Source organism: Triturus cristatus, chromosome 1_2 (genome assembly GCF_964204655.1).
Source record: "Triturus cristatus chromosome 1_2, aTriCri1.1, whole genome shotgun sequence".
In the NCBI taxonomy this organism is placed as follows: domain Eukaryota; kingdom Metazoa; phylum Chordata; class Amphibia; order Caudata; family Salamandridae; genus Triturus; species Triturus cristatus.
The window spans coordinates 1,183,757,324-1,183,784,921 of NC_140580.1; the positions used below are offsets into that span (position 1 = coordinate 1,183,757,324).

The window sequence follows — 27,598 nt, forward strand, 5'->3', positions numbered from 1 at the left end:
AGGGACTCGAGCAGTGCAGGATTCCCAGACTCACAGGGACTCGAGCAGTGCAGGATTCCCAGACTCACAAGGACTCGAGCAGTGCAGGATTCCCAGACTCACAAGGCTCTTCACGCATCTACGTCACAGACCCGGCTGCCAAGCTAAAGAAATCTGGTGGAGCAGACCCCAACAGAAGTCCGAAGCTCTTCCCTTTAAAAGTCAACAATTTGTATATATTTTTCTCTTTAAGTACTTAAAGAGAAAAATATATTCAAATAATAAGTTACTCTAATCACACCCACACACACACACACACACACAGAGTAACAAACTGTAAAGAAGTAGTCAAAGTCAAGTCAAAAATTTGCTTTATTCGGTTAAAATTTAAAACCATCAAAGCGCGATACATAATTCATAGGACGGTCAGATAACATTGGCGCATTACACAATAAAAGTATGTCCAGTAAATAAATCAATTAGCAAATCTCTAAAAACATTTCTTCCATCACATTCCCAATGTTATAAGTGGCAGACAATACTCCAGGGGCCTAGGGGTCATTGCTAATGGGATTGAACCCTATTTCTGCGCCTAATAGCACCAGTAAAAAAGCTTGCTACCCCAAAACATACCACCGGGGAGTCAAGCATTTGCAAATATGTCAATGCCGGCCTCACTTGTACAAAGTTCTGCTTCTTAAGGATAGGCACAATGTATTTTTTACGAAGTATGGAGTAAAAATCACAAAAGAAAACCATGTGCAACAAATTTTGTTCGGCAGTGTTATCACAAGGGCAAGGCCCCAGGGTTCCTTCTTTAAAGAAACCCTTAGGATAAGCCAAAAGCCAGGAAAGCATGCCATGCTTAAACCTTATTAACAAAAACAAATGAAAAGGTTTATTTATAAAGGTCAGATAAGATTGAATCCCTCTATCTGTACTTAGCATGACAAACTGTAAAGAAGTAGTATGTTGAATGAGGTAAGAGGGGCAGGCGCAGTCCAAGGCTCTGTCCACGGAGGGGAGCGAGGGAGTGTCTTTGAATGTAGGGGCTCTCGGTCAGGTCTGAAGTTGCCCAGATGTTTAGAGTTGAAGGCCCTGAAAAGGACTGAGCCACAGTGACCCCGCACACCCGCCACAGTCCCTCGTCTTCATCCTGCTGACCCCGCACGGCACACCCACCACGGTCCCTCAAGTCTTTATCCTGCTGACCCCGCACACCCACCACGGTCCCTAGAGTCTTCCTCCTGCTGATCCCGCACACCCACCACAGTCCCTCAAGTCTTTATCCTGCTGACCACGCACACCCACCACGGTCCCTCGAGTCTTCACCCTGCTGACCCCGCACACCCACCACAGTCCCTCAAGTCTTTATCCTGCTGACCCCGCACACCCGCCACTGTCCCTAGAGTCTTCCTCCTGCTGACCCCGCACACCCGCCACAGTCCCTCAAGTCTTTATCCTGCTGACCCCGCACACCCGCAACTGTCCCTAGAGTCTTCCTCCTGCTGACCCCGCACACCCGCCACTGTCCCTCAAGTCTTTATCCTGCTGACCCCGCACACCCACCACGGTCCCTCAAGTCTTCATCCTGCTGACCCCGCACACCACCATGGTCCCTAGAGTCTTTATCCTGCTGACCCCGCACACCCGCCACAGTACCTCAAGTCTTCATCCTGCTGACCCCGCACACCCACCACGGTCCCTAGAGTCTTTATCCTGCTGACCCCGCACACCCACCACGGTCCCTAGAGTCTTCCTCCTGCTGACCCCGCACACCCACCACAGTCCCTCAAGTCTTTATCCTGCTGACCCCGCACACCCACCACGGTCCCTCGAGTCTTCACCCTGCTGACCCCGCACACCCACCACAGTCCCTCAAGTCTTTATCCTGCTGACCCCGCACACCCACCACGGTCCCTCAAGTCTTCATCCTGCTGACCCCGCACACCCGCCACGGTCCCTAGAGTCTTCCTCCTGCTGACCCCGCACACCCGCCACAGTCCCTCAAGTCTTCATCCTGCTGACCCCGCACACCCGACACAGTCCCTAGTCTTCCTCCTGCTGACCCCGCACACCCGCCACAGTCCCTCAAGTCTTCATCCTGCTGACCCCGCACACCCGTCACTGTCCCTAGAGTCTTCATCCTGCTGACCCCGCACACCCACCACGGTCCCTCAAGTCTTCATCCTGCTGACCCCGCACACCCGCCACTGTCCCTAAAGTCTTCCTCCTGCTGACCCCGCACACCCACCATGGTCCCTCAAGTCTTCCTCCTGCTGACCCCGCACACCCGCCACTGTCCCTAAAGTCTTCCTCCTGCTGACCCCGCACACCCACCACGGTCCCTCAAGTCTTCATCCTGCTGACCCCGCACACCCACCACGGTCCCTAGAGTCTTCATCCCGCTGACCCCGCACACCCACCTCGGTCCCTAGAGTCTTTATCCTGCTGACCCCGCACACCCACCACGGTCCCTCAAGTCTTCATCCTGCTGACCCCGCACACCCACCACGGTCCCTCAAGTCTTTATCCTGCTGACCCCGCACACCCGCCACAGTCCCTAGAGTCTTCCTCCTGCTGACCCCGCACACCCGCCACAGTCCCTCAAGTCTTCCTCCTGCTGACCCCGCACACCCACCACGGTCCTTCAAGTCTTTATCCTGCTGACCCCGCACACCCGCCACAGTCCCTCAAGTCTTCATCCTGCTGACCCCGCACACCCACCACGGTCCCTAGAGTCTTCATCCTGCTGACCCCGCACACCCGCCACAGTCCCTAGAGTCTTCCTCCTGCTGACCCCGCACACCCGCCACAGTCCCTAAAGTCTTCATCCCGCTGACCCCGCACACCCACCACGGGCCCTAGAGTCTTCATCCTGCTGACCCCGCACACCCGCCACAGTCCCTCAAGTCTTCATCCAGCTGACCCCGCACACCCGCCACAGTCCCTCAAGTCTTCAGCCTGCTGACCCCGCACACCTACCACGGTCCCTAGAGTCTTCCTCCTGCTGACCCCGCACACCCGCCACAGTCCCTCAAGTCTTCCTCCTGCTGACCCCGCACACCCACCACGGTCCCTCAAGTTTTCATCCCACTGACCCCGCACACCCGCCACAGTCCCTCAAGTCTTCATCCTGCTGACCCCGCACACCCACCACGGTCCCTAGAGTCTTCATCCTGCTGACCCCGCACACCCGCCACAGTCCCTAGAGTCTTCCTCCTGCTGACCCCGCACACCCGCCACAGTCCCTAAAGTCTTCATCCCGCTGACCCCGCACACCCGCCACAGTCCCTCAAGTCTTCATCCTGCTGACCCCGCACACCCACCACGGTCCCTAAAGTCTTCATCCCGCTGACCCCGCACACCCGCCACAGTCCCTCAAGTCTTCATCCTGCTGACCCCGCACACCCACCACGGTCCCTCAAGTCTTCATCCTGCTGACCCCGCACACCCACCACGGTCCCTCAAGTCTTCCTCCTGCTGACCCCGCACACCCACCATTGTCCCTAAAGTCTTCATCCCGCTGACCCCGCACACTCACCACAGTCCCTCAAGTCTTCATCCTGCTGACCCCGCACACCCACCACGGTCCCTCAAGTCTTCATCCTGCTGACCCCGCACACCCGCCACTGTCCCTCAAGTCTTCCTCCTGCTGACCCCGCACACCCACCACGGTCCCTCAAGTCTTCCTCCTGCTGACCCCGCACACCCGCCACTGTCCCTCAAGTCTTCCTCCTGCTGACCCCGCACACCCACCACGGTCCCTCAAGTCTTCATCCTGCTGACCCCGCACACCCACCACGGTCCCTAGAGTCTTTATCCCGCTGACCCCGCACACCCACCTCGGTCCCTAGAGTCTTCCTCCTGCTGACCCCGCACACCCGCCACAGTCCCTAAAGTCTTCATCCCGCTGACCCCGCACACCCGCCACAGTCCCTCAAGTCTTCATCCTGCTGACCCCGCACACCCACCACGGTCCCTCAAGTCTTCATCCTGCTGACCCCGCACACCCTCCACGGTCCCTCAAGTCTTCCTCCTGCTGACCCCGCACACCCGCCACTGTCCCTAAAGTCTTCATCCCGCTGACCCCGCACACTCACCACAGTCCCTCAAGTCTTCATCCTGCTGACCCCGCACACCCATCACGGACCCTCAAGTCTTCATCCTGCTGACCCCGCACACCCGCCACTGTCCCTAGAGTCTTCATCCTGCTGACCCCGCACACCCGCCACAGTCCCTAGAGTCTTCATCCTGCTGACCCCGCACACCCGCCACAGTCCCTAGAGTCTTCATCCTGCTGACCCCGCACACCCACCACGGTCCCTAGAGTCTTCATCCTGCTGACCCCGCACACCCGCCACAGTCCCTAGAGTCTTCATCCTGCTGACCCCGCACGGCACACCCACCACGGTCCCTCGAGTCTTCACCCTGCTGACCCCGCACACCCGCCACAGTCCCTCAAGTCTTCCTCCTGCTGACCCCGCACACCCACCACGGTCCCTAGAGTCTTTATCCTGCTGACCCCGCACACCCGCCACAGTCCCTCAAGTCTTCCTCCTGCTGACCCCGCACACCCACCACAGTCCCTCAAGTCTTTATCCTGCTGACCCCGCACACCCACCACAGTCCCTCAAGTCTTCCTCCTGCTGACCCCGCACACCCGCCACCGTCCCTAGAGTCTTCCTCCTGCTGACCCTGCACACCCGCCACTGTCCCTCAAGTCTTTATCCTGCTGACCCCGCACACCCGCCACAGTCCCTCAAGTCTTCATCCTGCTGACCCCGCACACCCACCACAGTCCCTAGAGTCTTCCTCCTGCTGACCCCGCACACCCACCACAGTCCCTCAAGTCTTTATCCTGCTGACCCCGCACACCCACCACAGCCCCTCAAGTCTTTATCCTGCTGACCCCGCACACCCACCACTGTCCCTAGAATCTTCCTCCTGCTGACCCCGCACACCCGCCACAGTCCCTCAAGTCTTCATCCTGCTGACCCCGCACACCCACCACGGTCCCTCGAGTCTTCACCCTGCTGACCTCGCACACCCACCACGGTCTCTAGAGTCTTCATCCCGCTGACCCCGCACACCCACCACAGTCCCTCAAGTCTTTATCCTGCTTACCCCGCACACCCGCCACTGTCCCTAGAGTCTTCCTCCTGCTGACCCCGCACACCCGCAACTGTCCCTAGAGTCTTCCTCCTGCTGACCCCGCACACCCGCCACTGTCCCTCAAGTCTTTATCCTGCTGACCCCCCACACCCGCCACAGTCCCTCAAGTCTTCATCCTGCTGACCCCGCACACCCGCCACAGTCCCTAGAGTCTTCCTCCTGCTGACCCCGCACACCCGCCACAGTCCCTCAAGTCTTCATCCCGCTGACCCCGCACACCCGCCACAGTCCCTAGAGTCTTCCTCCTGCTGACCCCGCACACCCGCCACAGTCCCTCAAGTCTTCCTCCTGCTGACCCCGCACACCCACCACGGTCCCTCAAGTCTTCATCCCGCTGACCCCGCACACCCGCCACAGTCCCTAGAGTCTTCCCCCTGCTGACCCCGCACACCCGCCACAGTCCCTAAAGTCTTCATCCCGCTGACCCCGCACACCCACCACGGTCCCTAGAGTCTTCATCCTGCTGACCCCGCACACCCGCCACAGTCCCTCAAGTCTTCATCCTGCTGACCCCGCACACCCACCACGGTCCCTAGAGTCTTCATCCCGCTGACCCCGCACACCCACCTCGGCCCCTAGAGTCTTTATCCTGCTGACCCCGCACACCCGCCACAGTCCCTCAAGTCTTCATCCTGCTGACCCCGCACACCCACCACGGTCCCTAGAGTCTTCCTCCTGCTGACCCCGCACACCCGCCACAGTCCCTCAAGTCTTCCTCCTGCTGACCCCGCACACCCACCACGGTCCCTAGAGTCTTTATCCTGCTGACCCCGCACACCCGCCACAGTCCCTCAAGTCTTCATCCCGCTGACCCCGCACACCCACCTCGGTCCCTAGAGTCTTTATCCTGCTGACCCCGCACACCCGCCACAGTCCCTCAAGTCTTCCTCCTGCTGACCCCGCACACCCGCCACAGTCCCTCAAGTCTTCCTCCTGCTGACCCCGCACACCCACCACGGTCCCTCAAGTCTTCCTCCTGCTGACCCCGCACACCCGCCACAGTCCCTCAAGTCTTCCTCCTGCTGACCCCGCACACCCGCCACAGTCCCTCAAGTCTTCCTCCTGCTGACCCCGCACACCCACCACGGTCCCTCAAGTCTTCATCCCGCTGACCCCGCACACCCGCCACAGTCCCTCAAGTCTTCATCCTGCTGACCCCGCACACCCACCACGGTCCCTAGAGTCTTCATCCTGCTGACCCCGCACACCCGCCACAGTCCCTAGAGTCTTCCTCCTGCTGACCCCGCACACCCGCCACAGTCCCTAAAGTCTTCATCCCGCTGACCCCGCACACCCACCACAGTCCCTAAAGCCTTCATCCCGCTGACCCCGCACACCCACCACAGTCCCTAGAGTCTTCATCCTGCTGACCCCGCACACCCGCCACAGTCCCTCAAGTCTTCATCCTGCTGACCCCGCACACCCACCACGGTCCCTAGAGTCTTCCTCCTGCTGACCCCGCACACCCGCCACAGTCCCTCAAGTCTTCCTCCTGCTGACCCCGCACACCCACCACGGTCCCTAGAGTCTTCATCCCGCTGACACCGCACACCCACCTCGGTCCCTAGAGTCTTTATCCTGCTGACCCCGCACACCCGCCACAGTCCCTCAAGTCTTCATCCTGCTGACCCCGCACACCCACCACGGTCCCTAGAGTCTTCCTCCTGCTGACCCCGCACACCCGCCACAGTCCCTCAAGTCTTCCTCCTGCTGACCCCGCACACCCACCACGGTCCCTCAAGTCTTCATCCCGCTGACCCCGCACACCCACCTCGGTCCCTAGAGTCTTTATCCTGCTGACCCCGCACACCCGCCACAGTCCCTCAAGCGCTGCTGCCGGAAGCACAGACTGGTGATTGAGACATCTCCATGTGTCAGTGACGGCTGCTGCTGGAAGCACAGACTGCTGCCCCCGTGATTGAGACATCTCCTTGTGTCAGTGACGGCTGCTGCTGTAACCACAGACTGGTGATTGAGACATCTCCATGTGTCAGTTTGTGCTGCGTTAGCACAGACTGCCCGTCTGGTGATTGAGACATCTCTATGTGTTAGTGACGGCTCCTGCTGGAAGCACAGACTGCCCTTCTGGTGATTGAGACATCTCTATGTGTCAGTTTGTGCTGCGTGAGCACGGACTGCCCGTCTGGTGATTGAGACATCTCCTTGTGTCAGTGACGGCTGCTGCTGGAAGCACAGACTGGTGATTGGGACATCTCCATGTGTCAGTGACGGCTGCTGCTGAAAGCACAGACTGGTGATTGAGACATTTCCATTTGTCAGTTTGTGCTGCTGGAAGCACAGACTGGTGATTGAGACCTCTCCATGTGTCAGTTTGTGCTGCATTAGCACAGACTGCCCGTCTGGTGATTGAGACATCTCTGTGTCAGTGACGGCTGCTGCTGGAAGCACAGACTGGTGATTGAGACATCTCCATGTGTCAGTGTGTGCTCCTGGAAGCACAGACTGGTGATTGAGACATCTCCTTGTGTCAGTGACGGCTGCTGCTGGAAGCACAGACTGGTGATTGAGACATCTCCTTGTGTCAGTGACGGCTGCTGCTGGAAGCACAGACTGGTGATTGACACATCTGTATGTGTCAGTGACGGCTGCTGCTGGAAGCACAGACTGCCGGCCCCGGTGATTGAGACATCTGTATGTGTCTGTGACGGCTGCTGCTGGAAGCATAGACTGGTGATTGAGACATCTCTATGTGTCAGTTTGTGCTGCCGGAAGCAGAGACTGCTTTCCCCGGTGATTGAGACATCTGTATTGTCAGTGAGGACAGCACCAGGGCTGCTGCCTGACCACAGACTGCCCGTCTAGTGATTGAGACATCTCCATGTGTCAGTGACGGCTGCTGCCGGAAGCACAGACTGCCCGTCTGGTGATTGAGACATCTCCATGTGTCAGTTTGTGCTGCCTGAGCACAGACTGCTCGTCTGGTGATTGAGACCTCTCCATGTGTCATTTGGTGCTGCTGGAAGCACAGACTGGTGATTGAGACATCTCCATGTGTCAGTGAAGGCTGCTGCTGGAAGCACAGTCTGCCAGCCCCGGTGATTGAGACATCTCCATGTGTCAGTGATGGCTGCTGCTGGAAGCACAGACTGCCCTGCCCTTCTGGTGATTGCGACATCTCCATGTGTCAGTGACAGCTACGCCACATACATCCAATCCACACCACACAATACTACTTCATGCCACAAATTTTAACACACCACATAATTAAAGTGCACAACATACCACTACACAACACAAAAGACCATGCCACATAATTACATTTCATGACACACAATCCCACTCTACATAATTCCAGTACACTCAAAACCACATAATTACAATCCACATAATTCCACTGCACACCATGCCACATAATTCCCCAACTAACAATTCCACTCCACACACCACATACCTCCACTCCATAACACAGGGGTAAAACACATTGTCATTTACAATACCAAAAACTAAAACTCTCGCAAATGCAAAACCTAGTTGCATTGCCAATGCTTGTTTTTTATTCTTAGTTTTGACAGCTTTATATTGTGTGACCGATTATTTGAGCGCTATTCATGAGCACCAATTACACTACACAAGATCAGATTTTTTTAGATCTCGCTGAGTCAGCGCGCATGCGCTCCTCGGAGAGACTTTTAGTATGTGAGTTTTGAAAGTGCTGCTGGCTGGCGACAAGCTTGCGTTCCCACGAGCGTGCACGCGCGCATCCGGCAGCTTTGCAATATGTACCCCCGCTGCTGCGCGCGCATCCCTAGCGTGCTTTAGCGCGTCATCACAATCACTTTCGCTTTCAGACTGATCGCGAGGACTTTCGCTTTTATGGCCGCGCGGCGTTACTTTTACTGCCGCGCGGCCAATGTTTGTTAAATGTTTGTGTTCCGAGACCGAAGTTAAATGTTTTAAGATAAGTTAACCATTACTTTCCCTATTTCTGCTAGTACGTACTACCCTTTCCAGTCCCTTCCAATCAAATTAAGTCCAATGTCAATATAAGTGATGCGTGTGTTAAAGTTATAGGTAAACTTTCTTTCATATGTGATGCAGCGTTCTTTAGCGTTTTAAAATAAACTTTCTCTCCAAGTCTTGCCGTGCTCTTCAATAAACTTTTTCTTAATTATCTTGCAGCGTTCTTAAATAAACATTCAAAGGTACTGCAGTGTTTTTAAATAAGCGTTCTCCTAAATGTATTGCAGCTTTCTTCAAAAAATGTTCGCTCACATGTATTGCAGCGTTCTTAAATAAACTTTCACAGGTATTGCAGCATTTTAAATTAAATGTTTTCTCAAATCTATTGCAGAGTTCTTAAATAAACTTTCTCTCAAATGTATTGCAGCGTTTTAAAATAAAGTTTCTTTCACTTTACCTCTCTGGTTTCATTCTTCACTCCTTTTTTAGGTCTCGGCTAGCGAAGGCTGCGCTAGCGCAGTCTCGGTCGCAAGATTTAATGACTTGGAGTCGTGGGGCTTGAACCCGCCCCTCTTCTCTCCTCTTCTCCATTGGCTGTCCTCTTAAATGCTGGGCAGCCATTGGAGAAGAGCTTTGTCTCTCCAAACAAGCCCCGTCTTTTTCGGATTCGTGGGCGTGTTTTTTCGATTCTTTCTCTCCTCTGGAATGTAAACATTCCAGCCAATGGCAAGAGGAGAGAAAGAAAAACACGCCCCCGAATCCGAAAATGCCGCTGCTGTTGTATGGGGGTCTTCTGCAGCCATTGCGTCCCCCGGACTATGGAATAAGCACCAAGACTTCAGGCATGATACACATCAAAGGGATACCGGTAAACTTGATGTTATTTCTGTGCTGACATTTGTCTCCGACTTCATATGTATTTTGGTGACATTCTTATATGAAGATTAGGCGGTAATGCGGCCTCGGCATCGAATATTTATGAACATATGTTTTCGAAAACCTTAGATGTCTGGGTCATCCAATTGGTGATATAGCTTTAAGACACCCTACGTCATCACATGTGCGTCGGTTAGTTAAACGTTTTCCAGCCGCACAGGAAGTGAAAGCACGATTCGACCCCGCTCTGCGGGAGCCTGAACGGCTCTTATCGAGGTGAGACTTGGGAGCGTCTCGGTGTTTATTGGCTCCTTTCCGACCCCGATATCCGTTTGTTGACTTTTTTCAGGCTTTGCGATCGTGCCTTTGTGACTATTTTTAACATAGATCATGCACACGAGGCAGCTTTCTGTCCGGTCAGCTCGTAATAGTGCACGGAGTGTATTTACTCACTTGCTTGAATATATTGGCTTGTCTGAATTTGTCTCTTCATGGGAGAAAAATAAAAAAATTGTTTCTAGTTGCCATCTTGATTTTAATTGGCCTCAGCATTTGTATATATTTTCAGTAGTTGAACCGCGATCAGGCGTCTGGTTTAGATTGGAGCCAGATTGGTCTATCATATTTTAATCATATGTCGACACTTGCCTTTCATAGGCATACGGCGCTGCGTTTTTTCGTTATTTGAATTAATTATACCGTTGCATTTGCAGTATGAAAGTTGGCTCACGACCTTCATACATGAAGGGTTGACCCTGAACTTTCATTTGTTTCTCAGGATTTACGGCCTGCCTGGTTTTCTGTCCAGGCATAGGCTGGCCTCGGCTGCGAAGGCTGCTGACCGGGAACCGGAGGACTCCTAGTGGCGGCTGGAGAGAGAGCGTGCGGCTGTGGCCGTTGGAGCGGGCACAGTGAGCGCACGCGGGGCCGGCAGCGGAAGGAAGCGGCTAGCACGCAACGGCGGGTCCGACTCCGCAGCCCCGGGTTCAAGGGAAGGGACTGAACGAGAATGCAAACTGAGCATCAGGGTTTGAACCTAGGGGAGATGGGTCATCACACACTGAGGGGCTCTCCCAGGCCCCCCCTCCATGTCCTCGGGGTCCAACCTTGATGGGTGTGTGGAGGAATTAACAAGAAATGGAAGAGGACAGCAGAGTCTCATCTGTGATGCATGGCAGCCGATCTCAGGACGGGGGTCTCTCTTTGCACTCTGTCTGTTGACCCTTCACTCTCTTCCTGCCTGGGGAGCCCCTCTTTTGATCTTCTGTGAGGGGCTCGACAAGTGATTGTCGAGACATCCACCACTCGAACCTGAAATGGGGAATCATTCAGCAGTCTCTTTAATACCACTTGTGGCCTCACACCCCCTTCATTGAGGGCGAGGCGGGGCCTGGTCAGTCCCAAAACACACAACTCCGAGCTTCGAGATGAAGAGGGTCTGGAAGGGTCGCTCTGGAAGCAAAGATTTGAGAAAAAAAAACAACCATTGGCTAACTCTCCCATAGACTCGTATGATCATTGGAGAGAAACCCCACTCTCCGAATGAACCGAGGACAAGTTTTAAAACTAAACTGGACAATCGGGGAGCCCGCTGGATGCCTCGAAACGCACAAGGAAGGCGCACCGCTGACATTCACAGGATAGGAAGTGTAGTCGGGCGGGTCCTGTGGAGGCATGTTCATACATTGGTGAGCGGTTTGTACATTGTGTATGACAGAAACAGATCAAACCTTGCGCCAGGCGTCCCTAAATACCCTGAATCCACCTTACCAAGCAGAAGAGCTCTTGAACCTCACAGCTCCTCAGCCACACTTCACAGAAGCTTTAGAGAGTCTCTAAACCCTCCGAGCAGCATTCGGAGTAAATGACTACGTCATATGATGCACAACTCCAGGGAAACTGCTTCGGAAACCTTGCGAGCGTTTCATGCCGGGCTCCTAAACCGATGCCCCCAAGTAGAGTATTACAGCGCATGCGCGTGGGCAAGGAATGGGGCTCAAGGCCAAAGGCAACAGATCTCACACCCGGGGGTGCGGATACTGACAGGAGGAAGGGAACAGCATGGATCCCTTTAATCCTTCCAAGGCCCTGGCTGGGCACTGGAGAGGCGCTGGTAACTGATGCTGGACCAGTCACTGTCTCCCAGCCCTGCCGGCCGTGGAGAACATGCGCAGCCTGCCAGCCCCTGTCTGAGCACCGAGCCACAGTGCTCAGACCAATCACAACGCTGCTGTAAGGCAGGGTTTTGATTGGTCAGGGGATTCTGGGAAGCTATGTGCTTCCTGGGGAAGGAGGATGGAGGATGGAGAAGTGGTGGCTGCCGGCGGTATATGTGAGTGCTTTTTTTTTTATTCCTCCCTCTATCCCCCCATATAACCATCCCTGTTCAGTAGCAGCCGCTACTGCTGAAACCCGCAGCTTCAGTACACGCACACTCGGAGTTGATTTTGGGTCTGCTGCTTGCTCATGACTGAATAGGTTACTTGCCTATTTCAGCTCATGCTGCTGATTGGATGGATTTCTTCTCTATTCTTGTTTCTGCCCCACCCAGCAGGGCATTTTGTTTTCAGCATATTTTCAGGGGATGATTTGTCTCGCAAACAGCTGACATCAAGGAACAGTCTTTTCATTTTGCTAGTTTTCAAAGCATATAACCTTACTTAGTGGAAGTACCTGACTGTCCTTGATCTCTTGATCTCTCCCCTCCCTCTTTACACATGTCTCTCGCACTGTTTGAGGCTTTCATCCTTGCTCCATTAGCAGTCAGTCTCTCTCTCTCTCTCTCTCACTCTCACTCTCACTCTCACTCTCACTCTCACTCTCACTCTCACTCTCACTCTCACTCTCACTCTCACACTCACTCTCACACTCACTCTCACACTCACTCTCACACTCACTCACTCACTCACTCACTCACTCACTCACTCACTCACTCACTCACTCACTCACTCACTCACTCACTCACTCTCTCTCACACTCTCTCTCTCTCTCTCTCACACTCTCTCTCTCTCTCTCACACTCTCTCACTCTCACTCACTCTCACTCTCACTCTCACTCTCACTCACTCTCACTCTCACTCTCACTCACTCTCACTCACTCACTCACTCACTCACTCACTCACTCACTCTCTCATCTATGCTCCCATATCCCCCCCCCCCCCCCCAGTTTCTGTCATTTCCACTTCCTACACGGGTCAATTTGTTTTTTCAGCAAATTGTCAGTTGAAAACTGGGATTCATGGTTCGGTTTCAGCTCACTCCACTTCCCCACACTCCGTTCCGACATCGTTGCTGCCCCACTCTCTCTCACTCTCTGCCTGTGTTTTCCTGCTCCATCGAGACTCATTCCACCACTGTTGATATTGACCTAGCCAGTGCTTTTAGAATTACAAACCCGACAGCAGAGAGAATGGAATGTTATTTTTTTAGACTTTCTTAATACTCTTTTTACTCCAGTCGCTTCAGACATTAGTTTCCCCAACAACATGGGATGCAACTCAAACTACATACCTTCTTTGCAGTCAAAAAAGTGTATAATACAAAGTGTATTCCTGACTTTTGCGGACAGGTCCACCTTGAAAACAAGATGGTCAACTCATAAGTATCTTTTGAACTAAGTTAGATCAAACTACACCACAATATATCCCACTTAACCAAATGGCTGCAACTGCCTCATGCAGGGTTTTTTGGCAAGGACAGCAAACCGTTTACATTATGGGCCAGATTTATCAAAAATTCATGCAACCAAAGCAGCAAGCCATCTTTCTGTGCTGTATGAAAGGGAAACCGCAGGAATGCGCCGTATTTAACATCATACAGTGCATTCCTCCACTCTGCCTGCGCTGGTGCACAAACCGCTGCCCAGCACCAATGCAGGAACCCTTGCCCCATGGCGCAAGGGTGCCTGAGTCGTAGGGGCACCTTCCTGTACAAAACCAATCCCCTGAGACATTTTCATATTTCTATGTGTGCTGCAGAATGCTGCAGATGTGCAAAGAGGGAGAGGATGAGGCTAAATGGCTAGAGTGCATGGTTTTGAAGCTGGGGAACCAGGTTCAAGTCTGGCAGGAAGCTCAAACATCCTGTGAATCTGGGCCAATCACTTAGACTCCCTGTGTCTAAAAATTAATGTGTCCATCTGTAATGCAACTGGTGCACTTTTAAAGTGCGCTAATACCTTTGGGTCGAGTTTGCACTATATAAATCTGCAAAAAAAATTGAGGAGACCTATACAAATTTCTCGTCGTCATGCCTCCCCGGGGGGAGTTAGAATTTTGATGCATTGCGCCAAAATCCACGGGTGGACGAGTGGGAACACCCACGATCCACCCTTGGAATGCCCCCCCTCGGGCAGGGAACCGCAAGGCAGCAAATTGCGCTGCCTTGCGTTACTTGAGATTTACTAAGCAATGCAGAGCCAACTTGCGTAGTTTCTAGTTCAAACAAATAAAAAGTTGCTAAAATGCAGCAAAATGTGTTGCCATGTGGTGGTAGACTTTTTGCAAAAGTTGATTGATTACCTTTCAGTTTCTTTTTGCTGGAATTGAATGTTAAACTGGTACTAATGAGATGAAACCTTTTCCGGGATAGTGTTAAAGTGTTAAATAATTAATACTATCATAAAAGATGCTGCATTACGCCGCATAATTCGTTTTTCCTTGACGCATACTTTGGTGAACCCTGCCACACAATTTGGTCTTCCTCTGCCGCATAATTCCAGTAGACCTGCATATAATGACTCCAATGTGTCTAATTTTTAAAGCTCAATGGTTGCCTGATGGTGTCCTAAACTGGACTTTTAATCGCAGTTTGCTAATAAAGGGAGGACTGCAGGCCAGAAAAACGAAGTTTTGTGTGAAATCAAAGATGATTACTAGTAATGCAGAAAAAAAGAAGGTGCATGTTCTATCATCTGGACGAGGCAAGCTCATCTGGTGTGGATGAGAATTAAGAGTGACTGAGAAGCAGAGTGAAGGCTCGTGGTGGAACATAAGGAGTAAACCTATTTTGAAGAGAGACCGGGCTTTGTGCATTGCCATTTCGATGTACCAGCAAAAATTGATTCTTTCTATCACTAGAAGTCAGTGTTTTTATCTCACTCTTGCAAGATTTATTTCATCCCTGTTTTTCCCTTTGTCACTGTTCTCCTATTGCTTTCTTTCTCTTCCTACTCCCTTTTCTGACCTCCTCTCTGTTTCTCTGTGTCAAAGTCTGGTGGTGAAAAATAAATCCTGGTCCCCAAAAACGAGGGCCATGCCACCTCAAATCTGGCACATATTAAGCACCAGCACCTGGTACAAAAATTAGTTATACAATCCCAGGATAAAGGCCGTAGTCATAATTTAAAAGGGAGAAAATGCCTAGTTGTGTTACAAACTGTCAAGCTTCAAAAGAAAGTAAAGAGAGACATTTCCTTATAGTATATGGAAGAAGAACACACGTGCCAGCTACTGTAGCAGAGAAGAAAATGGTGGTATCAAACAAATGACAAGATTTCTTACTGAGTGAACTGGGGTGAAAAGCAACCCTAGTTTGGTTGTGCCACAAGTCAGAGGTCCACTGCTAATGGGGGCTGCCAAGCATCAAGGCTTCTGTCTTGCTAAAATTAAGCTTAAGGGTGTCATTGGCCATCCCACTGAAGAGGATGATCATGCAAGATGGGAAGTTGCTAGAATCAGTACTTTGGGCTCTGCCAAAGCAAAGGAGAATATGTTGAGCCATCGACATGAGCACAGAAGTGGAACCCACAGGGTCTAATGACAGCCTAAAGATGGGCCACAATGGCACTGAAAAGAGAGGGTCTTTTTGGATCTCATAACATAACACTAAATATTCAGACCTAATCTGGGATAGAGATACCTCCTGAACCACGCCAGTCAAAAAAGATGTCATCAATGTTCGAGTGTTGTGAATCGTACCCATCATGATAAAACAGGAGAGGAATGCTCAAAGTGTAACAAAGTCAAAAGTTCAGGAGAGAGTTGGTAAAATAAAGATAGTGACAACACCATCATCCAGCCTCATCCCATCGATATCCAGAGCGGCTGTCAGCACCGTCTCAGTCCTATGGGTGGTGGAAAACGGGGCCCTAAAGTATGCAAGGACTAAAAAAACCAGGAGCATTGAAAATTGATTGCTGTCTCCAAGTTTCTAGCTGAGAAGAGGCCACAGAAGTTAGGGTGGATTTATATGGCATCAAGAGGATCAACAGAGGGTTTTTGAGCAGCGATACTACAATGGGCTCTCTTTAAAGAAGGTACAATGCTTAAGGAAGTGAAGGGTTAAGATTGCTGCATGTGGAAGAAAGATTTTTGGGTGGACAAGGATCTAAGGGGTATCCACAAGAAATATAAAGTAATCTGTTTGTGACATTATCAAGGGAAATTGAGACGAAGGAATCTAGGTGAATAAAACAAATTGCTAGGAAACATGGTCAGGCAATATAGGGTAAATCACTTAACTGTGGAACAGTAGATAGTGAGTTAAGAATAAATTCTATTTTAGAAATGAAAAAGTCCAAAGATGGAATAACAATAGTTTTGGTGCTGGTAGGATTACTGAGCTCTTTACCAACTCAAAAAATTATCTTTTGTGGTAGGTAAGTTTGAAAACAATAAATACCGCAAATTTTAAAGACCTCTAGCTAGTAATCAACACGGAAGTCATATATATACTAGTTATAGTTAGGTCAGCTGTTCAATAGGAAAACACGTTTTTTTGAGTTGCTAATAACTTTGGCCTCGTTTGACGGATCTCCATGAAACTTTCCAAAATGGTGCTACTTTTTCCCCAGTTTGGGCATGGTAGGTTTTGGGGTGAATTTCAAGTGGGGGACAAGAAAAAAGGGGTGTCCCAAAACACAAAATCCCCATGCATTTTGCATTGACTTCTTTAAGAAGGGCTACAGGAAAAACTGCTGAACGGAATATAACCAAATTTGGCAAAAAACTAGATCTTGGTGCTCAGATTGGTCTTTTTAAGATTTGGTGTAATTCCATTCAGGGTTTTTGTTTAGAACTTAAAGCTAAAAAATATTTGAATATCTGGATGGTGGGGTCCACGAGAGGCTTAAGAGACTCTCTCAGGAGCGCCAAATCAAAAATAGACTTTTTTGATTAAACTACCACAGGGGCATTGGGGAGGGCAGCAGCTGAAAGGCTCTCTTTACTGGTAGGCAGTGGTTATATGGGGACTGGCCATCAGTCTTTCTGTCAATGGTGGACAGGGAAGCAGTGGGCGGAGGTCACAGGTTCGCAGTGACATCCGAGGGATGGTTTAAAGGCGGGCGTAAAAGCATAACTGCGGGTTTCGTAGAAGTGAGAGTAGAGTGTAATGGATTCGTTAGTAGCAGGCACGACAGCAGTGGTCTGTGTTTGGTGGTGATTAACTAAGCGGGCTTCGCTTGGAGGTGGGTCATCAAGTAGGAGGATGTGTTTGGTGGGCCGGCTGGAAGTAGTGGTATGTAACTTTGCTGGAGGGCGCAGCAGCAGTATTTACTGATGTATGTAAATCACCCGATGAGAGGGTGGATGTGACCAATGGAGGAACCAGTATCCTTTTTTTTATGGCTGGGGTGAGCCCATGCAGTATGGCGGTCGCTGGCCTGAGAGCTCCTGACTGGCGCGGAGAATGGGGGGCCCCCTCCATGTACTTTGCAGGGGGGCCCCCTCAAGTTTTGTTACGCCACTGCTGCCGGGAGGCTCGTTGCACCTCTGGATGGTTCTCGCAAACTCCCAGCTGCGTGATTCAATAGCTTCACTGGTGTAAGCAGCAACAATCTTCCGGCCTTGGCCTTTCTTCGTCCTCGGATCCTTCTCATCAGAGCTGGTGTCAATCAGAGGTTATTCAGATGAATGTTCTAATGAGAAACACTGAATGGTGTTCCCTTCTCCAGCTATGGAGACGCTGCCAGAGCTCGAGCTGTTCCTTGGGACTTGTCTTCAGCGCCTGGAGGAAGGGGGTAAACCCAAGCACGAGGGTAGGAGTAGATTTTCCCAGAAGGCCTTTGAAATGTCCCAGAACCTGCAGCTTCCCCCACTTTGTTTCAAGAAGTTATAGCTCCTCTACAGACGGATGGCTGCGGGTGTCTCCTCTACAGACGGATGGCTGTGGGTGGCTTCTCTATAAACGGATGGCTGTGGGTGGCTCCTCTACGATTGGATGGCTGTGGCTGGCTCCTCTACAAATGGATGGCTGTGGGTGGCTCCTTTACAGACTGATGGCTGTGGGTGGCTCCTCTACAGACGGATGGCTGTGGCTGGCTCCTCTACAAACGGATGGCTGTGGGTGGCTCCTCTACAGAGGGATGGCTGTGGGTGGCTCCTTGGATGGCTGTGGGTGGCTCCTCTACAAATGGATGGCTGCGGGTGGCTCCTTGGATGGCTGCGGGTGGCTCCTTGGATGGCTGCGGGTGGCTCCTTGGATGGCTGCGGGTGGCTCCTTGGATGGCTCCTCTACAAATGGATGGCTGCGGGAGGCTCCTTGGATGACTGCGGGAGGCTCCTTGGATGGCTGTGGGTGGCTCCTCTACAAATGGATGGCTGTGGGTGGCTCCTTGGATGGCTGTGGGTGGCTCCTTGGATGGCTGTGGGTGGCTCCTTGGATGGCTGTGGGTGGCTCCTCTAGAAACGGATGGCTGTGGGTGGCTCCTCTAGAAACGGATGGCTGTGGGTGGCTCCTTGGACAGCTGTGGGTGGCTCCTTGGACGGCTGTGGGTGGCTCCTTGGATGGCTGTGGGTGGCTCCTTTACAAATGGATGGCTGCGGGTGGCTCCTTGGATGGCTGCGGGTGGCTCCTTGGATGGCTGTGGGTGGCTACTTGGATGGCTGCGGGTGGCTCCTTGGATGGCTGTGGGTGGCTCCTCTACAAATGGACGGCTGCGGGTGGCTCCTTGGATGGCTGTGGGTGGCTCCTCTACAAATGTATGGCTGCGGGTGGCTCCTTGGATGGCTGCGGGTGGCTCCTTGAATGGCTGCGGGTGGCTCCTTGAATGGCTGTGGGTGGCTCCTTGGACGGCTGTGGGTGGCTCCTTGGACGGCTGTGGGTGGCTCCTTGGATGGCTGTGGGTGGCTCCTTGGATGGCTGTGGGTGGCTCCTCTACAAATGGATGGCTGCGGGTGGCTCCTTGGATGGCTGCGGGTGGCTCCTTGGATGGCTGCGGGTGGCTCCTTGGATGGCTGTGGGTGGCTCCTCTACAAATGGACGGCTGCGGGTGGCTCCTTGGATGGCTGCGGGTGGCTCCTTGGATGGCTGTGGGTGGCTCCTCTACAAATGGATGGCTGCGGGTGGCTCCTTGGATGGCTGTGGGTGGCTCCTTGGAAGGCTGCGGGTGGCTCCTTGGAAGGCTGCGGGTGGCTCCTTGGAAGGCTTCGGGTGGCTCCTTGGAAGGCTTCGGGTGGCTCCTTGGAAGGCTGCGGGTGGCTCCTTGGATGGCTGCGGGTGGCTCCTTGGATGGCTGCGGGTGGCTCCTTGGATGGCTGCGGGTGGCTCCTTGGATGGCTGCGGGTGGCTCCTTGGAAGGCTGCGGGTGGCTCCTTGGATGGCTGTGGGTGGCTCCTCTACAAATGGATGGCTGCGGGTGGCTCCTTGGATGGCTGCGGGTGGCTCCTTGGATGGCTGTGGGTGGCTCCTCTACAAATGGATGGCTGCGGGTGGCTCCTTGGATGGCTGCAGGTGGCTCCTTGGATGGCTGCGGGTGGCTCCTTGGATGGCTGCGGGTGGCTCCTTGGATGGCTGCGGGTGGCTCCTTGGATGGCTGCGGGTGGCTCCTTGGATGGCTGCGGGTGGCTCCTTGGATGGCTGCAGGTGGCTCGTGGATGGCTGTGGGTGGCTCCTCTACAAATGGATGGCTGCGGGTGGCTCCTTGGATGGCTGCGGGTGACTCCTTGGATGGCTGCGGGTGACTCCTTGGATAGCTGTGGGTGGCTCCTTGGATGGCTGTGGGTGACTCCTCTAGAAACGGATGGCTGCGAGTGGCTCCTTGGATGGCTGCGAGTGGCTCCTTGGATGGCTGTGGGTGGCTCCTTGGACGGCTCTGGGTGGCTCCTTAGATGGCTGTGGGTGGCTCCTTGGATGGCTGTGGGTGGCTCCTCTACAAATGGATGGCTGCGGGTGGCTCCTTGGATGGCTGCGGGTGGCTCCTTGGATGGCTGCGGGTGGCTCCTTGGATGGCTGCAGGTGGCTCCTTGGATGGCTGCGGGTGGCTGGCTGTGGGTGGCTTCTTGGATGGCTGTGGGTGGCTCCTTGGATGGCTGTGGGTGGCTCCTCTACAAATGGATGGCTGCAAGTGGCTCCTTGGATGGCTGTGGGTGGCTCCTTGGATGGCTGTGGGTGGCTCCTCTACAAATGGATGGCTGTGGGTGGCTCCTTGGATGGCTGTGGGTGGCTCCTTGGATGGCTGTGGGTGGCTCCTTGGATGGCTGTGGGTGGCTCCTTGGATGGCTGCGGGTGGCTCCTTGGATGGCTGCGGGTGGCTCCTTGGATGGCTGCGGGTGGCTCCTTGGATGGCTGCGGGTGGCTCCTTGGATGGCTGCGGGTTGCTCCTTGGATGGCTGCGGGTGGCTTCTTGGATGGCTGCGGGTGGCTTCTTGGATGGCTGCGGGTGGCTCCTTGGATGGCTGTGGGTGACTCCTCTAGAAATGGATGGCTGCGTGTGGCTCCTTGGATGGCTGCGGGTGGCTCCTTGGATGGCTGCGGGTGGCTCCTTGGATGGCTGCGGGTGGCTCCTTGGATGGCTGCGGGTGGCTTCTTGGAAGGCTGTGGGTGGCTCCTCTACAAATGGATGGCTGCGGGTGGCTCCTTGGATGGCTGCGGGTGGCTCCTTGGATGGCTGCGGGTGGCTCCTTGGATGGCTGCGGGTGGCTCCTTGGATGGCTGCGGGTGGCTCCTTGGATGGCTGCGGGTGGCTCCTTGGATGGCTGTGGGTGGCTCCTTGGATGGCTGTGGGTGGCTCCTTGGATGGCTGTGGGTGGCTCCTCTACAAATGGATGGCTGCGGGTGGCTCCTTTGATGGCTGCGGGTGGCTCCTTTGATGGCTGCGGGTGGCTCCTTGGATGGCTGCGGGTGGCTCCTTGGATGGCTGCGGGTGGCTCCTTGGATGGCTGCGGGTGGCTCCTTGGATGGCTGCGGGTGGCTCCTTGGATGGCTGTCGGTGGCTCCTTGGATGGCTGTCGGTGGCTCCTTGGATGGCTGTCGGTGGCTCCTTGGATGGCTGTGGGTGGCTCCTTGGATGGCTGTGGGTGGCTCCTCTACAAATGGATGGCTGCGGGTGGCTCCTTGGATGGCTGCGGGTGGCTCCTTTACAAATGCCCCACCCTCACCCTCGCCCCAGAGCGCACAGGAGGTGTCTTCAGCCTGATCATAGGCTGGGTGGGAATAGTTCTACATGGGATGCTGTTAGAATGGGACACTAGCACAGCAGGTGTGGCTTTCTCCCATTTATGCTGTTTTGTCGCCTGTTATATACACTCCTGGTAACAGCTCGTCCTTGCCTGATCTACTACATGACTGCTTGATAACGGATTTAATTTAGTGCATGTGTGTTAGACTGCTTGTGCTACCAACACCAGTGAAAAATGCTTCAAGAATGAGGGGGTGGGTACTCCCACCCCGCCAGTTTCCTTTATTATCTCACTTTTTGCCCACCCGGTTCAGAGACCTTTCTCCTGCCAGTTCATTCTCAAGCAAGTCCTGTCATCCAAGAAGGGTTAAAGGTTTTAGGGGAACAAGCTTGAGAGACGCGTGCAGTTTGTCTTCCCCATCCCAAAAGAAATGAAGCATTTGATTTTGATTAGTTTTTGGGATTGATTGATTTCCGACATATTATTAGTAACAAACTTCGGAACGGTCTGTGTCGGTGTCTGAGTATTTTAGATTGGGAAACAGTTCTGACATTGTCGAAGGTGAGTCCTCACTCGCGTGTTTAAGGGGCACCCTGAGACTTGCAGCTCTATGTGCGGTGTAGCCTGCTAGTTCATAGTAATCCATGTTGTGTCCATAGGATAGGGCAGTGAAGCTTCGGTGTTCGTGTGAGGTGGTATGTCCATAGCGTGTACACATGTATGTGTCTGTGTGTCCCAGTACCTGTCTGATGTTTGAACCTGAACCCAAGAGGTGGTGTGTTCTTGTATACGAGGCGTATGTGAAGAAGGGACTACTCTTTCTAGCGAGAGGCTCACTCCCTCTCCAAGGGGACTCCCTCTCCAAAGGGACTCCCTCTCCAAAGGGACTCCCTCTCCAAGGGGACTCCCTCTCCAAGGGGACTCCCTCTCCAAGGGGACTCCCCCACCAAGGGGACTCCCTCTCCATGAGGACTCACTCTCCATGGGGACTCACTCTCCAAAGGGACTCCCTCTCCAAGGGGACTCCCTCTCCAAGGGGACTCCCTCTCCAAAGGGACTCACTCTCCAAGGGGACTCACTCTCCAAGGGGACTCACTCTCCAAGGGGACTCCCTCTCCAAGGGGACTCCCTCTCCAAGGGGACTCCCTCTCCATGGGGACTCCCTCTCCATGGGGACTCCCTCTCCAAAGGGACTCCCTCTCCAAAGGGACTCCCTCTCCAAAGGGACTTCCTCTCCAAAGGGACTCCCTCTCCAAGGGGACTCCCTCTCCATGGGGACTCCCTCTCCAAAGGGACTCCCTCTCCAAAGGGACTCCCTCTCCAAGGGGACTCCCCCACCAAGGGGACTCACTCTCCATGGGGACTCACTCTCCATGGGGACTCACTCTCCATGGGGACTCACTCTCCAAAGGGACTCCCTCTCCAAAGGGACTCCCTCTCCAAGGGGACTCACTCTCCATGGGGACTCACTCTCCATGGGGACTCACTCTCCATGGGGACTCACTCTCTAAAGGGACTCACTCTCCAAAGGGACTCACTCTCCAAAGGGACTCACTCTCCAAGGGGACTCACTCTCCAAGGGGACTCACTCTCCAAGGGGACTCCCTCTCCAAGGGGACTCCCCCACCAAGGGGACTCCCTCTCCATGAGGACTCACTCTCCATGGGGACTCACTCTCCAAAGGGACTCCCTCTCCAAGGGGACTCCCTCTCCAAGGGGACTCCCTCTCCAAGGGGACTCCCTCTCCAAGGGGACTCCCTCTCCATGGGGACTCCCTCTCCAAAGGGACTCCCTCTCCAAAGGGACTCCCTCTCCAAGGGGACTCCCCCACCAAGGGGACTCACTCTCCATGGGGACTCACTCTCCATGGGGACTCACTCTCCATGGGGACTCACTCTCCAAAGGGACTCCCTCTCCAAGGGGACTCCCTCTCCAAGGGGACTCACTCTCCATGGGGACTCACTCTCCATGGGGACTCACTCTCCATGGGGACTCACTCTCCAAAGGGACTCACTCTCCAAAGGGACTCACTCTCCAAAGGGACTCACTCTCCAAGGGGACTCACTCTCCAAGGGGACTCCCTCTCCAAGGGGACTCCCTCTCCAAGGGGACTCCCTCTCCAAGGGGCTGCTTGTCCAGGTCATGATCTCCGGGTCTTTAATAGGCATGAGCTTTAGGGCGCGATTGTCATGAAGGACCCGCCTGGTGAATTGGAAGCATTGATGTCGCCTTAGAAGTGGGGGACATTGACCCAGTGAGCCATTCCCCATTGCTCCCTGAAGGCGCGGACTTAAGGATGATGATGATGGTGGTGTCTAGAGCATATGGTGACCCTAAGGGTGTCTTGGTGCTGTGAATGGTGATCAGTGACCGGGCTTTGCCATCCATCTGAAAGAAGCCATCCATCTATGTACCTTTTTGTTTCCAAACTATTTCTTTTCTTCAATGCAGATAAAGGAATGATTTTTTTACAGCTATTCGAATGTGTTCATTTCTGAAATGTGTTCGGCGGAGCTGGGGTAGAGTCACTCATATCCTTCAGAGCCTCCAGGTCTGGGGAAGAGTTGGTCACTACTATAGTCTGGTATCTCTCTACAGAGGTGGAGAAGCATGGGTGAAACCCCCAACAGCCTTTAAGATGCACCGGTCTTTCAATCATTCCGCCTGGGTTGGGTGAGATCACATCAGAGGGCTTGTCAATACATGTTTGGTTAATGGTGATCTTCTGTGTCGTTTCAGGGACTTTCTGCCCCGTGGGTCCGGCATTGTCACGAGGCGCCCCCTGGTGCTGCAGCTGGTGAACAGCAACACAGGTAAGAGAACATCTAATGACAATCCCCCCTTGTCCTCCCAAACATGATATTTAACACACCATTATTGAAGCACCATTCTCAAGCAGGACTAAGAGATCCCACGGTACTGAGTGATCTGCTTCCTGGGGTACTGAGTGATCTGCTTCCTGGGGTACTGAGTGATCTGCTTCATGTGGTACTGGGTGATTTGGTTCCCATGGTTGCGGTACTGAGTGATCTGCTTCCTGCGGTACTGAGTGATCTGGTTCGTGTGCTACTGAGGGATCTGGTTCCTGCGGTACTGAGGGATCTGGTTCCTGTGGTACTGAGGGATCTGGTTCCTGCGGTACTGAGGGATCTGGTTCCTGCGGTACTGAGGGATCTGGTTCCTGCGGTACTGAGTGATTTGGTTCCTGCGGTACTGAGTGATTTGGTTCCTGCGGTACTGAGTGATTTGGTTCCTGCGGTACTGAGTGATTTGGTTCCTGCGGTACTGAGTGATTTGGTTCCTGCGGTACTGAGTGATTTGGTTCCTGCGGTACTGAGTGATTTGGTTCCTGCGGTACTGAGTGATTTGGTTCCTGCGGTACTGAGTGATTTGGTTCCTGCGGTACTGAGTGATTTGGTTCCTGCGGTACTGGGTGATTTGGTTCCTGTGGTACTGGGTGATTTGGTTCCTGTGGTTGCGGTACTGAGTGATCTGCTTCCTGCGGTACTGAGTGATCTGCTTCCTGCGGTACTGAGTGATCTGCTTCCTGCGGTACTGAGTGATCTGCTTCCTGCGGTACTGAGTGATCTGCTTCCTGCGGTACTGAGTGATCTGCTTCCTGCGGTACTGAGTGATTTGGTTCCTACGGTACTGAGTGATTTGCTTCTTGCGGTACTGAGTGATCTGCTTCCTGCGGTACTGAGTGATCTGCTTCCTGCGGTACTGAGTGATCTGCTTCCTGCGGTACTGAGTGATCTGCTTCCTGCGGTACTGATTGGTTCCTGCGGTACTGATTGATTTGGTTCCTGCGGTAGTGAGTGATTTGGTTCCTGCGGTAGTGAGTGATTTGGTTCCTGCGGTAGTGAGTGATTTGGTTCCTGCGGTAGTGAGTGATTTGGTTCCTGCGATACTGAGTGATTTGGTTCCTGTGGTTGTGGTACTGAGTGATCTGGTTCCTGCGGTACTGAGTGATCTGCTTCCTGCGGTACTGAGTGATCTGCTTCCTACGGTACTGAGTGATCTGCTTCCTGCGGTACGAGTGATCTGCTTCCTGCAGTACGGAGTGATCTGCTTCCTGCGGTACGGAGTGATCTGCTTCCTGCGGTACGGAGTGATCTGCTTCCTGTGGTACGGAGTGATCTGCTTCCTGTGGTACGGAGTGATCTGCTTCCTGCGGTACGGATTGATCTGCTTCCTGCGGTACTGAGCGATTTGGTTCCTGCGGTACTGAGCGATTTGGTTCCTGTGGTACTGAGTGATTTGGTTCCTGTGGTTGTGGTACTGAGTGATCTGCTTCCTGCGGCACCGAGTGATCTGCTTCCTGCGGCACCGAGTGATCTGCTTCCTGCGGTACCGAGTGATCTGCTTCCTGTGGTGCTGAGTGATCTGCTTCCTGTGGTGCTGAGTGATCTGCTTCCTGTGGTGCTGAGTGATCTGCTTCCTGTGGTGCTGAGTGATCTGCTTCCTGTGGTGCTGAGTGATCTGGATCCTGCGGTACTGTATGATCTGCTTTCTGTGAAACAGAGCGATATGAAGCTCAGAATCATTAACATTTTGTGTGCTTGCACCTGTGTCCAGCAACTAACTCCTTCCCCTTGTGGCGCCACCAGAAACTTGAAACTGTTGAAATTAGGAAGATTTGGTGTTATTGCAGGTGTGCGTGTTCCTTTGCATTTCCTGCTTGCCTTTCCTCCCACGTATTGTCTGTGCATCCTCTTCAGTGTCCTGCTTCTTGCCCACCAGCATGGACTTTTTTACACTGAAACAGATTTTTCCTCTTTTGTTAGGTCTCGCTGAGTCAGCGCGCATGCGCTGCTCGGAGAGACTTTAGTAGGTGAGTTTTCAAAATCCCGCTGGCTGGCGACAAGCTTGCGTTCACGCAAGCGTGCACGCGCGAACCGCCAGCCTTCAGCGCCATTTGTCTTTCCTCTTGCTTGCTTTATGCCTTCCCCCCGCCTTCGCGCTTACAAGCGTTCGGGACTCTGTGACCATAGAATAAAGCAGGAATTGAGCTCCAGCAGCCATGTTTTAAGATGGATGGCTTTTGCAGAAGTAAACAGGCGCGCCTTTCAAGAATTACATAAATGTGGGTTTACTTTCTCTTGGTGAAATACTGTAAGTGTTTTGCGCAAACTATTTTACTTTTAAAAGTCGAGGACAGTACTTACAACTCTTCTGCGCAAACGAGCGAGTAAAAGGGATTATCTGTTTGGCAATAACATTTTGATTAGTATCCGCTTGAATGTGTGAACTTTTCATTGTCAAACCTCTATTTTGTAAAGCACTGGGATCCATCTTTTGTGTTAAAACGTCCTACATGCAATGCTACATAATTTACTTTATCCTTGCTGCATAATTCACTCAGTCCTGCCGCATAATTTCGTCCTGTATTGCTGTATCGTTCTAGTGGTCCTGCTCATGTTGATTTTAGAGTCTAAATATTGCCTGTGAGTTTAAATGCGTTCGATTGCGAGAGAGAATGATATACGATTCGTGGTGAATAGACTTGTTTGTCTCTCAAAGCTTATGATTGCAGGTCTGACTAATGGAAGTGGATGTGTAATGTATGTTACTTAAGGTTGTCTCATCCCTTTTACTTTAGATTTTCATATCTCACCATCGCCAAAGTTTTCATTAGGAGCTGTATCCTGCTTGAAACAAGTGACTAAAATAAATGTCTACTTCTCTGAACTTTTTGGTGTATGCCAATTTTAAATAAATCCCGGTTAGTTAGGCATTTGTAAATGACACATTCTCGTAAGTAATAACCCCCATCCGCAGCCCTTGTAGGGGAGTGCACAAGCCAGCATAAGTCCATGTCAGGCACCCCCTCAGTTCTCTTTGTACGTTGAAAACCTCGAGTTCAGTGACCGTGGCTAATTGCAATGCTATCCCAAAGCCTCAGCAAGCGTCGGATTCCTTCTGCAGATCTTTCAAAAGTCAGGCTTGAGAGAGAAGGGAACGCTTCCCGATGAACGGAAAGTCAAAGCTGAGCACGAACCCCCCACAAAGAGTGAGGAACAAGCTTTATTGTACAGTTAATAAAAACCATTACAAAAATTTAAAATACCTGAATTTAAAAGACAAAAGATGAGAATAAGACAGCAAATAGACAGGTAATGAATCATAAAATTTATAAAAATTAATCTCATGCTTAATAAATTGCACTATCTTGTACAGGGAGAACGTTCATGTTTGATGTAAGAGTTCATGATGGGGATTAGGACTTTACCAGGGTTCCTCTCTTTTTCTCAAAATTAATTATGAATTGGACTACTCTGCAAATTAGTTGAGGGTCCACGGAACACA

General features: G+C 52.7%; 1 protein-coding gene across 13 annotated transcripts in view; it reads left to right on the forward strand.

The window, feature by feature from the left end:
• DNM1 (dynamin 1) overlaps positions 1–27,598 on the forward strand; it is a 796,474-nt gene that overhangs the window by 203,743 nt on the left and 565,133 nt on the right. For all 13 annotated transcript variants that reach the window (XM_085614099.1, XM_085614096.1, XM_085614097.1 and 10 more), the window contains exon 2: positions 24,029–24,102. In XM_085614099.1, the coding sequence (XP_085470225.1) occupies positions 24,029–24,102 (74 nt within the window). The remainder of the gene's footprint in view (positions 1–24,028; positions 24,103–27,598) is intronic.